The 16539-nt window shown below is 25.9% G+C and overlaps 1 protein-coding gene across 2 annotated transcripts; it reads left to right on the top strand.

Moving 5' to 3' along the window:
• The first annotated feature begins 1025 nt into the window (after nt 1-1025).
• Nucleotides 1026-11963, top strand: LOC145832695 (beta-1,3-galactosyl-O-glycosyl-glycoprotein beta-1,6-N-acetylglucosaminyltransferase-like). 2 transcript variants are annotated; one of them, XM_082940003.1, is made up of 9 exons: nt 1026-1212; nt 3286-3328; nt 5290-5433; nt 7079-7239; nt 7437-7661; nt 8928-9074; nt 9640-9788; nt 10237-10464; nt 10776-11963. In XM_082940003.1, exons 1-9 carry the CDS (start codon nt 1070-1072, stop codon nt 10928-10930), a joined length of 1395 nt encoding a protein of 464 aa, XP_082796129.1. In that variant the 5' UTR covers nt 1026-1069; the 3' UTR covers nt 10931-11963. The 2 variants fall into 2 exon arrangements, with proteins under 2 accessions (XP_082796129.1, XP_082796128.1); XM_082940002.1 differs by having other exon boundaries at nt 8925-9074.
• The last annotated feature ends 4576 nt before the right edge of the window (nt 11964-16539 follow it).

Here is a 16539-nt window from a genome sequence, read left to right as displayed (position 1 = left end):
CTTATTTCTTCTTTTTTCCATAACAGATAAAACATATGATTGTGGTTTATAATGGCCTTCTTTTAATTTTTTTGTCTACTCTCGGTAAATAGTTCTTAGTTGATTATTTAAAATATACAAGTAGTTTTTTTGAATAACCATATATGATACATGTTAAGTAAGTATTTATTGTGAATAGGAAAGTATTAACCTTTAATTTTTAGAAAATTCTAATTACTTGTTAAATGCGTTATTTGTAATATAATTTTTTCGTCAACAAAACTAATAAAAAAGATTTTGTTTTATTACACTAAGCTTACTGCAACTAAGTTTCCTTATTTACAAAAATGTTGAAACTTTGCGGAAGTTAAAGAAAGTATGACAGTAATGAAGAAGTTTAGTAATTTATAACAATTACCTTTTAGTAGTCTAAAAAAAATTAAAAAAAAAAAATTGTATAAATTAAAAAACTCATAGTTATTAAGTTATATATTGTTATATCTGCGCATGTTCAGTAGCTAATTACTTTTAACTTGTTTATTTTTATAAATATATTAAAAGTACAGGAATTCAAACCTTTTTTATTGTTTTATAAATTTTTGTGAAACAATTTCTATTAAAACAAAGGTATAATATAAAACTATCGAAAATTAGATAAAAAAAAGTATGGCAAGTAGTTTTAAACAAGATTCTATTTTTTCACACTTTTCATGCGCAGATGAAAAAACTTAAGAGCTAAGTAAATAAACAGCTAATGTTATGTTAGTTAGATAAAAATTTTGTTGAATAACAAACATACAAACTTTCACAATTAGAAAACTTTTTTTGTTTTTACACGGTTGTACCAGACAATTTTACACCAAATAAGTATTGAATTAACTTTTTTTTTATGGTTTATACCAAAATAACCTGTTAAATGAAGTTTTTAACATTCTTTATTAACAAGTATTGCTTTTATAATTTTAAGTATAGTTTACGTACACGAAAGTTGTTTCATCATCTATTTCTATAGTATCTAATAACCAACTTAAGTACCATCAGGTCAATAACATAGCATGTTTAATGATTTTTGACTGGTATCTAGAAAATAATGAAAAGAGAAAAAGTGAAAAAGATAATTTTGTCCATAGCTTGCATTTGGATCTTAGCTACATTGCTTGCTCAGTACTCAAAAGACGTTGAAGTAAAGCATGCAACAACCCAACACGTAGCTGATAAGAAAGAACTAATTAAGTTAGTTCCATTTTATAAATATTAGCAGATAAAATACTTTAATACTATATAAGTACAAATTTATAATTTTCTTTTTGCTTTTAATTGTACACAAAAAGTATTACTTAACTTTAATAACAAGTATTTACTTTTTTTTATCAGCTAAAACAGCAGTAAACAATAATCAAAAAATAATTAAAAAACAACTATCCTGTAAGTATAAGTAAAACTTTTTACCAGAAATCTGACGGTTCATCATTAGTTTTTACAGACATTATTGATAAATCGTACAAAACATTTAAAAAAACCAAAATTTACATTTTATGAGTGTCTAGTATGAAAACTATTTTTATAGACTATAATCATTTTATTGATTAAGCCTTTTGTTACTATTTTTTTCTCAGCTAGTTATGAAGTTTCCCAGACATTTCGAACTAGTACATGTTTCTCAACAAGTTTAATAAAATCTACCGTTTTTTTTTTAACTACTTTAAGCTAATCTTGAAAAAATATCCTAATTTTACCTTCAAAACAGATTTTTTTCTTTGAATTAAAGTTTAAGTTTTAATTAATACGCTAAAACCAGTTCTCTGATTGATGATTATCTTTAAACATCTGTAATTTTTATAAAATTTAACTTTCAACATTTATTGCTTTCAATTGTTTTAACTTTAAAAACTTAATTTTAGATATCTACAAACGCTAGTTTTGTAACTATTGTCAATTACTTCCGCTGTAAGTAAGCTTCTTCTCCTTTTTAACAGTTCAATTAATAAGTCTTTATTGATAAAATAATAAAAATTAGTATTCAAAAATTGTAAGTTTAATTTCACTGTAGTAAGTACTACAGTAAAAATAAAAGTTTTTGTTGAGTTAAACAGTTTTTATAGAATTATTTGCTGAAACAAAAACAAATCCTGGCTATCATTTTTACGTGAAACACTGCTTTTAGATAAACTTGGGAGTTATTTTTTGTTTTAATATTTTTATTTAACCTGTATTTGTTGGCTGATTTAGTTTTTTAGTTGTTTACTGCAAACACGTATGAGCTTTAAAAGTATACGAAATATTTATTTTTCGGGAGCACTTGTGTTTCTTTATTTATTAGTTGTAAATATTTTAAACTGTTAATTGTATTCTATAAATAGCTTTAAAAAGTTTTAAATGTAAAATCATTAATTGTAAAAAGCTTAAACATTTTTATACGGAGAAGAAGTAAAACCATCGACTTATTATTGTTTTTGCTAACTAAAAATGCATTTACAATATATACTGTTTTTCTTTATTTTACTTTTATTCCTTGAAAGTACAAACCCTCTAAACATAAATCTAAAGTCAAATTTTTCACCTAAGTGGAAAACTTGACCGTATAATTCTCTTTTATTAATTTGAACAATAATACTTATTTAAAGATTAAAAGTACTCTTTATTTTATATTGAATACAAAAATCAAAATAGATTTAAGCACTAACACCATGACAAGCCTAAACCTTTTTATAGTTTAATTTGTTCTTGTAAACTTTAAATTTAAACGTACTAGATAGATTTACCATGTGAAAAATTTTATAGCTCGCTTAATGTTTTTGCATGTAAATATTTACCGTATAAGTTTACAAGCACTTGTAAAAAACTGTTGTCCTTGTTAATGTTTTTTTGGCAACGGTGATATTTGTAGGTCAAATGTTTTCAATTTTGTATTTTTATGTGATTTATAGGGTACTGTAAAAGCTTTGACCTTTTTAATTGTAAAGAGCTTTTATGAAAGAGTAAACTTAAGTTCAGATTGGAAGCTTAAATTACGTTTTAATAGTGTTTGTAATGTTTTCAAGTTAACAAGATACATAAAAATGTTTAAAGTAACAAATTGTTTAAACTAAGTAGCACTTTTACATTGTAAATATTGATTAAAAAAATTTTGACTCAAAACAGTAACATGTTTGTACGAAAATAAAACCGAAAGCTTTAGAAATCATTGTAAAGAATCTATAAACGCTGATGGCTGCACTATCACGTTTGATTATATTAACCTGTAAAACAGTTTTTTTTTAACCTTTTTTTTGTAATAGAACTTAACACAAAAACATTTTTTCTCAGATGGAAAAAATGGAAAACTGACGATTACTCTGAATCTGTAAAGGTAGTTTTTTGTTTCTAAAACTTGTTTTATATCCAATATTAAAGTTATAAACCTATTTTGTATTTAATATAATTAAGAAGGTTTTCAAACAGGTTATGGCAAAAACTGTAAGTATAATTAGTTCTTGTTTGCAGTCCTTTTGTTCTTTTGTTTATAAGTGTTTAACTTATCTCTGTATAATAAAAGACTCAAAGCGATGATATGAACTTATTGGTATTTTTTTAATTTTAAGACCTGAATAAAATACCTTTGGTAATTTTCTAATTTGTTCAATGATATAAAAATTTTCTTATAAAGTTTATTAGAAATAAAATGATTGTTTATACTTTTTCATTGCATTTTTAAAAGTTTTATTATATCAGTATACTCTACGTTATGATAAATAAATTTAATTATATTTTAACTTATAAAAATATAATTAAAAACAAGTATAATATGACACATCATAAGTAGTTTACTGTAGAAATGAAAAAAAAAAGATTTAAAAGTTAAACCGAGCATGATTTGTAATACTGTTTGTAGTTCCATGAGTTCTTAAACGAAGTTTGAAATAACTTAAAGCATGTTACAAAAACTCAACAAAAAGTAGAGTTAAATAAGTTAAGTATCGAAAGCAAAAGTTCACCGTTCTCAAGAGTCTATAAACTTCTTACTTTCAGATTTTACACAACTTGCATACTCCATTCATTAAAAAATGATTTGAAACAATAAGAAATCTAGTTTTAAAAACAGTATATATACAGATAGAAAGTTTAAAAAAAGCATTTATTAATTAAAAAATCTTTTCAACTACCTTGCTCAAATTTATATTTAGTTTGAGAATTTTTTTTTAATTAATCTGTGAAAATACCCACTTTATGATAATAGTTTTAAAGAGTTGTAGTCTGTACAAGTGTTTCTAAAATTATATTTATAAATAAAGTCTAAAAAACATATGTTAAATCAACTTATTTTTAAAACAAAGTAATGAAATAGTATATCTCGATAACCGAAAGGTTTTTTCGTCCACTAGGTCCTAGAGCCAAATACTTTGAGCGCTCCTTTTTGTCGTTCAATAAACAATACATCTGTTAAAACATAACAATTTTTGCATTCGTTTCAAACTTGATTATTAATGCCCTTCAAATAAAGTAACAGTAATAATATAATTTCATTTATAAAATGTTTTATGTTTAATTTAACTAAGTTTTATCTGGTTTATTTTTAGTAAAAGGTCTAATTTAAATAGTAAACTTTAACATATATAGAGTTGGAATGAGTACAGAAAAAGTGTCCAACAAAAATACTCCTATTAATTGAGTTATAAGAGTGGTTACAATAAATTTTAGACATTAGTAAAACTACACGAAAGTAATCAAAATTTAAAGCCAATTATCTTTGTTAAATTAAACACTTTAAACTCCTTGATAAGAATTTTATGTCTAATTAATTTCAATACTTACGTCTGATCAATAAAAGTTAATTAAACAGAATTTTATAAAAAAGGGAACATTCTTGGTGCTTTTACAGTTAGTTCCTTTTAACATATATAACATTTTTGTTTGAAGCAAAAAATTATGCATAAAGCTGTTATTATACCATTGTAAGTCATTTAGCTGTAACCCTGTAAAAAAAAATACCATTTTTTATAGATTTTATTCAGTTTTTATTTTTAAAGTGTTTTAGAAGTTTAGAATTTTCACTTTATGAACATAAAAAGTTAGATTTTCCTATTAATACATGTCGATGTTTATTTTAATGTATCTTTACTTTAGATTCTTAGATACTTTAGGTTAGTAACTTTTTCTTTATTTAACTAATTTAACATTTTACACAAGTTCTCAATTATTTTAATATATTAATTTATTAATATTTTAATAATCACAAAAATTTGCAACTTCTTAAGCTTTGTACTTATATCCGATTTTTTAAATAACTCTAATAAGTTTTATAATAAGGAGCTTGATATTTTTTCTTTGCAGAATGAAAAAGTTCGTGCCCGCATGTCACAAGTGTTCCACCACAGGCCAGACGGGATACCCAACATCGATTGCGAGAGCTTTATATCGAAAAATGAAGATTCTGTTTTGCAATCTAAACTTTTGCTTATGGAGTTCAACTCCCAAGTATGACTTTTTTCTTATTTTCTGCTACTTCTGAGTTTTTAGTAAAATTTTTATCTAAAAATTTTTGTATGTAAAGCTTTTGTCTTTAACTTTTAATTTGGTAACTTTTCTACGTATTCTACATACATATTTTTATAGAAAACTAACCTTTTTTAACTTAATATGTTTTATTTTATTCCCCACCACTGTTACAAAACTTTGTATGAAACACATGAAAGTTTTATTTGAATATTAATAAACAAAATAAAAAAGTCTGAAAAATGAATAATGTTTTTCTCTATACAAGTTTATATTCTTTTATTATTAGTAAGTGTGTAAAGAACATATGTTTTTTAATTTTAGTTTTCAATTAATAAATCAGGTATTTTTTAGAACATCTATTTTTTTTTTCTTTCTTATTTAAACATCATACAAAGCTATTTTAATCATATGACAATGAAAAACCACAATTCAACTGTAATAAAAATTATTGTCCTTAGTTAAAACAAACAATTAAATCTCATCTAAAACTGTATAGTACACAAAAAAATATTTAAAGTTAACTTTACATCCTTCTTGTTTCAATTATTCAGTCGTTTTGTTCAGCATAGGTTTTAAATTTAACTTCGCGAAGTTGTAAATAGTTTGTCAAGGTTAATAAATCTTCAAAGGTATATATTAGTTATGCTTATTACTTCTTTTATTATAACCACAAATATAAACACAAACCTTATAAATAAAAATAAAACTTTAAACAAAAAGTTTATTTTTGTTCAATAATACTTGTATTGAAAGTGTTGTTTTTTGCTTATCTTATTAACATTGTTAAAAAGAGGAACCAATCCGAGATTTGGTTTTCCTTAGAATCTAGAGTATTTAGCTATGAACTAAAATAGATAAGAGATTATTTAAATTTAGATATACTTTCTATTTTCGTTTTAGTTCCTGTGTAAAATGCTTTAATCTTTTCTAGGAAGCAAAATCAAATTAATTAACGGCGCCAATTAACATTAGCAAAAACTACTTCGGTAAAGATTTAAATGCGCTTTTTAAAAAGTAAAATAGTTTAAAGTTTCATGCAAAAACTTTAATTAGTTATTTTTCTAAGTGGTTGCGTATTAATCTAATTGTAGAAGTACCGCGGATGTGCGCTGAACAGTAAAAGCAATAAAAGCTAACGAATGATTTATAATGGTTGTTGTTTATAATAAATATGTTTTTAATTTGTTACAGCAATCTTAACTAGAAAAAAAATTGTTTTGCTAAACTTTAGTATTTATTTAATGGTTTATTACTACTGTAGTGAAAAAAAAATAAATTTGTAAATTACACTTTAGGTTCACAAATATAAATTTTGTTTAACATATTAAATAGGTCTTGGACAAGACGTAAAAAGGTATTCGTGGTGTGTGACTCGATAACCGAAAGGTTTTTTGTTCACCAGGTCCTAGGACCAAATGTCTTTAGCGTCTTTTTTTTGGTCGTTAATAAACTATAGCTTATATAAAATTAAAATTTGTTTTTACAAAAAACAAAATAAAATGAAAAATACAAAACTAATACTAGCAAAATGCGAGTAAGTTTTACAAATTAAATAAATTAAAAAAAAAATAAACAGCTAGTACTACCATTACGGAAAAAAAATCTATACCCTTACAACTTGCAGGCATACAAACCGAAGCGTTTAAAATTTGACAACTTTGAAGAAGAATTGTTAAACAGAGCTTCTAATTGTGAAGATTTTCGGAAATGGAGAAACTACATAAATATACCCCTGAGCGAAGAAGAAATAAAATTTCCAATTGCGTACATTATAACCATTCACAAGTTTGTTTCTGAGATAACTTCGTAGCTCGTTTAAATTTACGATGAGCAAATATCATAGAAAGTATTATTTAGTTTTGTTTTTGTTTGAATAAATTTTAGGTTACAAAGTTACTAATAAGAGTATTTGTATTGTCTAATTCATTTCCTGCACCTTTCAAAGTGCATAAAATATTCTACTAATTGCAAACAACCAATAGGAAGGTGAGACAGTTCGAGCTTCTCCTTCGCGCCATCTACCGACCGAACAACATCTACTGCGTTCACGTCGACAGAAAATCGCCCCAAAAGTTCAAGGGCGACGTCGCCACGATCGTCCGGTGCCTCCCCAACGTGTTCGTGGCTTCGGACGCCGTCGAGCTCATATACACGCACTACAGCAGGGTGGAGGCGGATCTGGTTTGCATGAGGCAGCTGATAGAAAGGTTCGTGTGTTTTTTCAACTGCTCGTTGGCATTAGCGTTTTTCAACTTATTGTCGGGAGCGTTCGTTTGTTTTGATTTCTGTTTTGTTAGCTTCACGGTGGACGCGTGTGAATTGCGTACGAAAAGTTTTGCGTTTTAATCCATGTCGGTTCGAGGAACAATGAACGCATGGTGTGCTTTTAATTGACGCCTGAATACACTAAACTATCCGGTTGTTTTCCAATTAAAGGCGATGCGAAAAAGTAGGAAGTTTTAAGCAGGCATTTTAACAAAAAGTCGTGTGTAAATTTTTACGTGCGGTAACTTTTTCTTATCATGATATGAGTTTAAACATTTGTACTGAAAATTCCAGACAATAAATTAGATTAAGTTATTTTTTCAGAGAATTTTAGACAAAGTTAAAAATATGAATAACAAACAGATTTTAATCAATTAAACTGAAAAGTTTGTGTTTAATTCACCAGAAAAAAATATCTTAAATTTACGAACCATTTTGCAATGCCAACAGTTTTAATATAAATTTTAGAGCTGAATATCGTGAAATAAAGCAAATAAATCAAGTATAAAGTTATTAAAAAAATTACTATAAAGTAGAAAAAAAAAATCTATGTACTTAATTGTTTTTATTGTCTACAGTAAAAAAATGAGTAAACAATTGACACATTGCTAGTTAGTGACATTTTAAATGGATACTTAAAAATGTTTGAAAACCATAAAACGTTATGTAATGTATCATAAAACGTTTTTTTTTAAATTAAAACTATACATTTAAAAGCTCTATAAAACTTTAAACTTTAAGTTAAAACATTAACTTCTTCATAAGCAATTTTTGAAAAAAAGTACTCAAATAAGCACTAACAAGCTTACTATGTACTTAATGTTGCAAAACGTTGATAAAAAAAAATAGTTTTCCACAAAGTTAATATAGTATGCACGTTGCAATTATGATAACAGCTAAAACTTACAGTTTTACCGTAAACAATTATTACAATACTTCCATTTGAAATTTTAACAATTTTATCGCTGTATTAAATCAGTTCGTATGATAAACGAGCTTTTAATTAATACTTTGAAAGTTTTCAATTACTTCTTTTAAATAATCGCTCTATAGTTGATCAAATCGAAATACGCTTTGAATTAAGTAAAATCTTTTTTCTTCTGTGACAGTTAGCTTTTAAATATTTATATCTATTAAATAAAAATGAAATAGATTTCAAAGTTTTGATGAATTCCATTTATTTATCACACAACAACCTTATTCAGGAGAAATCAAGTAAAATGGAAATATGTTATAAATCTTTGTGGTCAAGATTTTCCTCTCAAAACAAATTACGACATTGTTAAAAGTTTGCAAATGCTTAATGGAATGAACAACCTAGAAACTGTGACAATGCCAGGACACAAAAGTAGAAGGTACATAAGTTTTATTATTACTTAATGTTATTTATTCTTTTTTTTTTAATAACAGTATTGTGTAATGTATTTTTTACTAACAATAACAGTTTAAAAAAACTAAAACACACGGAAACAGTCGATTTTCTTTTAAAGAACATTATTTTTTTAAGTAGACCTTAAATATGTTCTTTATAAACTTTTTTGTTTAAATGTAAACCAAGTAAGTTAAGTTATTATAAGTACAGCTGCTATACTCAAAAGTTATACTTAGTCTTTAAACACAACTACTTTTTTATTAACTGTTTTTATGCACATTAATGCAAAAATTAAAAATTAAACTTGGTTTTATAATTTTTTGAAAAACTTTAAAATGCTTTCTGTATTTTTTTTTAAGTATAAACTTAAGGTTGTAACTTATGTGACTTTTCATTTTCATGAACTTTTCTTTTAGCACAACTTCACTTTTTAGTACTTGTTACAAAATACTTTACGAAATAAATACGTGTGAATTGAACAGATGTAACAAAAGTTTAGTTCGTCACTTTAATCAGTTCAATAAACTTTTTTTCATGTTGTGTTCTAGGTACAAGTTCAAGTACAAAGTGCCGGCAAACAAGGGTTACATGGAAAAGACGGACGAAGAGAAAGCTGATAACCCCCTCGGAATCAAAATGTTCGCCGGATCCGCCTACTACGTATTCACGTATGAAGCCGTCGACTTCATCGTAAACGGTTTGCTTTTCAAACTAGAACTATTTTAGCAAACAAACAGAGTGTTAGCTCTTTTCACCCTTCAATCTTTACTTAACAGTTAATTTTAACACGATTTTATAGTCGTGTTTTTGATCGCTTTTTTTTTTAATTCGGTTTTCATTAGTATTGTATAGTTAGGGAACAAATTTTTGTGTAGCTTTAGTAATAAGTTATGACATAAGGCAAAAGAAAATAAATCTAAGTTTTGGTCGATACACAGCTGTTTGAAATACTGTAATTTTTTTGATATAAAAGTTTTGTTAAAAATGCTAAACATTGTGGTTTTTTTTTTTGGAAAGTCTAAACTTTAAACTAAATTTTAACTTTCAATCATTGATTGTCTTCTTTATTGTGGAGCTTTATTAATTTCTTACAAAAATACCCTTTTTTTAATTGAACATGAGTAACAAAAATATAAAATTTCCAGACGGCAGAGTGAAGGAGTTTATGAAGTGGAACGAGGACACTTACTCGCCCGACGAGCACATCTGGGCCTCCCTCCAGCGATGGTACCCCGTCTTACCCGGAAGCTACCCGCCCCACCCCAAGTACGACCGCAACGAACTAGTGTCCATCCCCAGGCTGGTCAAGTGGGCCGGTCTCGACGACGGGGAATCACCCGCGTACCCGAAATGCGAGGGGAGATACATGAGGGGTTGGCGATTTTATATTTTTGTATTGTAAGTGTAAGTCAACTTTTTTTTTTTGATCTGCTTCTTTTCATTGAGGAATATTTTCAAGTTTTGTTTGATCATTTTGCTTTAGTTTTTTTAAGTTTGCAAACTGCATCGAATTTTTTTAAGTACTCAGGAGGGTGCGTCAGTATTAACATTTTAATAAATATGTCTAAGCTGTTTTTTTTTCTATTAAACACGGTGCTGATTTTTCACTGCAGCACACCTGCCAGTGCTGTTTGATTTTGTTGCTTCACTTTTCTCACTGTCAAACTGATTTTTTCACGTCCAGGTGTGTGCGTGTACGGGGTCGGGGACTTGAGCTGGATGCTGACGCAGGGCCACCTGTTCGCCAACAAGTTCGACGTGGACACCGACGTGTTCGCCGTCGCCTGCCTGGACGAGTGGGTGTTCAACAGGACCAAGCTGCAGGTCGTCGGAAGGTGAAAGCTCACATGTTTGTTTCGACGTTTTGTTTGTTGCCGATTAGACGGTTAAAAATTGTGGCAATTTAGGTACTGCTCTGACTAGGTGCAACACGTTGTTTCAAAATTTTTTTTTGTTTTGGTTTGAATATTTTAGCAAATTAAAATAAATCTAAACTCTTTGTCGTAGCATAAAATGCTCTTGTAGGATCAATGTTCTTTTTTATTATAAATTCAACAGACCTCAGTATAATTTTGTTAATATCTATAAATAAACAATCAGAAAGTTTGTATTTTGAAAAGTTTATTTTATATATTTTCAAAACATGCAAATGTTTTGATTTTTTTTTTCATCGTCAATTTGCATTACATATTTACTTAGCTAATTCTTTTATAAAGTAGTTTTTGCACCTAGTTATTTTTTTCATCTTGTAATTTTTTGATGCTGTACTTTTATGTGTACTCAGTTTTTTTTTAATATTATTTTACTTTAACGCTTTCCAACATACACAACAAGCTTTTCCGTTAAAAACATACCTAAAGTGCATTTCAATCATTTTCTTCCTTTTAAAAATTAGCAGTGCAAATAATCTAAAAAACGGGTTCAACAATGATTTTATGCTACACTGTTTTTTTGTACCTTTAGAGCTGTGTGTTGCAAAGTTTCGACTTGAGTTTTGTGTTTTTAGTTTCGCTAAAAACAATGCTCTTTAAAGGTTTAAAGTTTACTCAGGTATTATCAAACAAATTTAGACTTTTTGTATGCAGCTGTTAGTATGAATATTTAATGTGAAGCGGCTGAAGCTATCTCCTATAATTAGCATTTTTCTTGCTTGTTAGTTTGGTATTTTATTTTTCTTAAATATTTTAACACGTCCATTGGGATACTTTTAACTATTGCCTATTTATTTAGAACAGCTATTTGTTCTTTTTAATTCTAAACGTACTTCTTTTTTATTATGCTTTTATTGCCTTATTAAACTTACGTTTGTTTTAAAATACACAGTTCACCACCTTAATTTTTCATCTATTTTACAATACACTACTAATTTGCAAACCACAACTTAGTAATATATTTCATTTTTGATGTTTTTACTAAACTTTATTTAAGTATTTTTTTTTATTTATTTTTTTTTCAATAAATGTTATTAAAAAAGTTTTAACTTCTAGAGCAGAAAGTTTTATCATAATAAAAAAACAAATGTCTACCATGATGTTAGAAGCAATATTTATATTTTTACTTATTCAACTTTATTTTGTCCAATTACTTTTATTTACTTTTCTCTTTCTAATCTTGTTAGGTAACTGGCCAAACTTTTTTTTTATTGAAGATAGATAGACATAAAAATGTCTGAAATTTTTTTAGAACGTTTAAACTTTATAACATATAAAAAACAGGTTAAATTGTTTTTTTAAATAACAATGGTTTAATACAAAATAAATAAGCTTGTTAACACTTTTAAAATAAAGTTTGCTAACTACTGTAATCAAAATGATTTTCATGAAAAACAGTTTGTAGACTATATTATTCACGCTTAACTTTGTTACACAACTAACCTCCACTTTATGTTTCATGCTGTTAGTATGTTATATGTTGATAAAAAGATGTGTTAGAAAATAACTATTTTCTATAAAACGTACTAAAATTATTTTTAGAACAAAATCAACATGTAAATGTTTTTATTAGCTATAAAGCTGTATTCAAACTATAGCGTCTTTTTAAATTGTAATCTAAACTTTATCCATTTAATAGAATATAATGTTATTTAAATTAGGTTTGTTTTATTGAACGTAGGTTATTAAATTTAAAATGTTCTTTTTTAGCTAGACATTATGTTTAGAGAACTAAAATAATTATTAATGTAAAAGTTCAGTATAAAAGTTAAACGTTGTTTCTATAGTACACCAAAAGATAATAATCAACCTCATTGATTTTAGTTGGATAAACAAAAAAGTAACTTTTTAAAAAGTCAATCTTTCTTAAGCTCAAATATACTATGTAACTAAAATTTTTAATGAAATGTTACTATATTTTATAATTAAACTCTACTTAGATTTATTTCGTTTTCTTCAAGTGTTGTTATTGTCAAGATAAAAACAATTAACTTAAGATTAAAAGAGGTTAAAAAAAACATTTTATAAATTTCGTACATACTTAAACGAATTAGTTTAAAATTTTCCGAATAATTTTTGTAAATATATTTTGTATGTTTTATGAAATACAATTATAAGTCAGAAAAACAGTAAACAGGTTTAACTATAAATGATTAAAAGAATCTTAAATATCTCACTTGATTTAAAAAATAATGATTAAAATTAGGTATGTTTAACATTAAACAGATAACAGATAATTTTTGTTTAAAGAAACTTAAAATAAAATTATAAATAGAAACTATACAAAAAAAATTCTATCTTTTTTATTGAAAAGTGGTGTACGATTCAATAACTGAAAGGTTTTTGTGTACACCAGATTCTAAGACAAAACTTTTTGAGAGTTTTTATTTTATAGTGCAATAAACAATTTACAATAGTAGATTAAAAAAGTCTAAAACTTTTATCTTATAATTTTATTTTTTGAAAAACTTGTCATTTCTTTTTTATAAAAAGTAACAAAAATCATATTAATATAAAAAGTATATAAAAAAACAATAAATACTGCAAAAAACTAAACATAAAACAGTTTGTAATTTTATATTAAAAAAAAAATTTAAGAATTTTAATTAAAAAACAATTATTTTTGATTACTATTGAAAGTTAAAAATATATACCGATAAAAGATCTTTTATGATACACTATATCATTTATAACTTTATTCACATGCCTCTGATTAGCAAATAAATAATTAAAAAACAAACAAACACTTCCAAAATCTTATATTTCTTAAAGTAACACATAAGTTTATATCTTAGTCTGTACAACAATTTCAATTTTCTAATGTATTTTTTCAAAAACAAAGCAATAAGTTCATGTAAAAAAGTATACTAACAAAAAGTTTTCTTTCTTATTGTGTTTTTTATAAAGTATTTCATGAATATTTAATTTTTACTAATAACTTCTATTTTCAACGTTAAAAATACTTCCAAGTGGAATTATCAGTATTTTTTAGTTCTTCAATTTTATGTATTAGCTGAAGCCAGATGTTTATTTGCTTATAAATTCTTAGTTTTAACCAGAGGTCGACAGGCATTTGGTGATATGGTCGCGGGCCAAGTTTCGTAAATAAAAATATTCGCGGGCGACAGTCGTATTTTCAGTTTTCCTCTTAATACCATTACCGAAATAATTATTGTAATTTTTAAATTTTCTTCAAACTTTAGTCATGACCTTTTTTTCTTGATCTTCACTTCAAACCTCACAATATCTAGTGTAAGTCTCGAAAATTTTCTTTCCCGGGCCACCCTTGCATACTCGCAAAATGCAGGTTATACCTTTCACGGGTCACATCCCATTTGAATAAAGAGCTGATTTTAATAACGTTATTGCGCCGTTGTCATTAAAAACTCTATCATAAAGTGTTTGTTCAAGTGAACGTTAGTAATCATTCAAAGTAAACTTATATTTGTGAAACATTATAAATATTTTTCAGCGTTTCTTTTATCCTTAAGAAAAGATTTTGATATTTACTTTGTTTTACTAAGGTTCGTTTTTTATTCCTTCCAGTAGATAAATAAAAACCATTGTGAATGTAAACAAACTACACAAAAGAATAGAGTTAGTTGTTTTAGTCAACAAAGTATGGCATATTCACACAGTATAAGGTGCTAAATTTTTTACGTCTTAAGGACTTCAAGTGTTTAAAGTGTTTACTTTTGTTATATTTGTTAACTTTATAAGGGTAACAGTTAAGACCTTTTAAAAACAAAGTTTAAAGTTTAAGTGTTTTTAAATTAACAACTTTGTACTAAATAGTTTTTAAGAAAAGTCTTAACTGGTAAAGTTTTATTTAAAGTCTTTAAAATTAACCAATGTGGTATTTTTTAAACATAGATTAAACTATGAACGAATTTTTAAAGTATATTTTCAGTATGAGTTGATGGTACTACTATATAAGTATAAGCTCTGACTTTGAAATTGTTTTATCTACGTCGTAGAATATGTAGTAAACAACTACATCCAAATTACCCCTTTTTTTATTTAGTCTAATGCATGTAGGATTTTTATAAGTTCAATTAAGACTATTAAAAAAAACTATATTCAAAACAAGATAGTCTTTTAAGTTTCGTAAAAAACTAATTTTTAAACTCAATCAATGTAAGTTTTTTGATTACAGAAATTTTAAGTAAAATATTTATAGAATGTAGATCAGCTTAAAAACGTTACTAACAATATAACTTTTAATCAAAAAGTATTGAATTATTTCAAAACAGCAAAACTTTATGTATATATATATATATATATATATAAACTATACACTGTAACTGTATTAAATGTATAAAATGCGAAATCATCACAATATTAAAATACAAACCATGTTTTCGTTAAATGTTTTAGTTTGAAAACTATGAATACTAGTATAGTTAAAACAGTTTTATGCAAACACTCAGTTTTTTCATTTTTGATGTTAACTTTAGAAGTTATTTATTGCGAGTTAGCTAAATAGGTACACTTTAAAGACTTAGTATTTGTTTACAATCTTTACCTAAACAACTATTAATTAATCACAAGGATTTTGTGTTAAAATAAAACATCACTACGTTTTGTTAGTACTATGGTTTAGTACAAGTTTAAATTTTTTGAAGTTTGTATTCTCTTTTCAAAAAAAAAGAAGAATACAAAAATTAGCCATATGCTTCATGAAAACTTAATTTAGTTAAAACTTTACTAGTCTGTTTCTGAATTTATTTAACTTAAATGTTTTCTTTTTGTAGATTTTACAAGAGTTTTTGTAAATTTTAAATTTTTATACAATTTTACAATAATTTTAAAATTATCTAGATACTGATCGAAAATTATTACATCGGTTTGAAGGCTACTTAAAATACTATTGAAGTTATTTTTTAATTTTTTAAAAAGTTAAGTGTAAATAGTGGTAAAGTAGTTTGAAGATTGCGAAGCACTAAAATTATGCATTTAAAAAGTGTTTAGAATAAATTTAAATTTATTTACAAAGTTTACAAAACTTACGTAATCTAAATTACATTGAATTTCAGCTCAGATGGTAGATTTCATCGTAAGAAACATATTTATAGACAATTTTGCAGCAACCTTTTAAGCTGCTATACCGTTTTTATTGTCTCAATTATGTTTCCTGAGCTCTACTCTTACAACTTTATTAGCAATGTCTTACTTCGAACCATTAACAATATAAAAAAAAACGGAGAAAAATGATAAACACAATCGGTAATTAGAAGGGTCTCTAAGTTTATTAAACTATCTAAGAAAACGTTCCATTTAAATAGAAAATCAAGGTACCAAAAACAACTTCTGCATAAAAACTTTACGAAGTGCTTAAAAGATAAACTCTTTTTCTTAAATGAATTATGATTTCTCACAACAAAAAGTAAGTTATAAATCCAATAAAACTAGAAATTTTCATATAAAAACCAAATTTCAGCAAACTATAAATCTTCAATCAAAATTTAAAACTTGGATCTACTTTTCTCATTTACTACCTTAGTAGTTCTATCTAAA

Source organism: Thalia democratica, chromosome 3 (genome assembly GCF_965202585.1).
Source record: "Thalia democratica chromosome 3, ktThaDemo2.hap1.1, whole genome shotgun sequence".
NCBI classification, from domain to species: domain Eukaryota; kingdom Metazoa; phylum Chordata; class Thaliacea; order Salpida; family Salpidae; genus Thalia; species Thalia democratica.
Note: the sequence above shows the minus strand (reverse complement) of the source record. Positions and strands in the feature narration are given on the sequence as shown.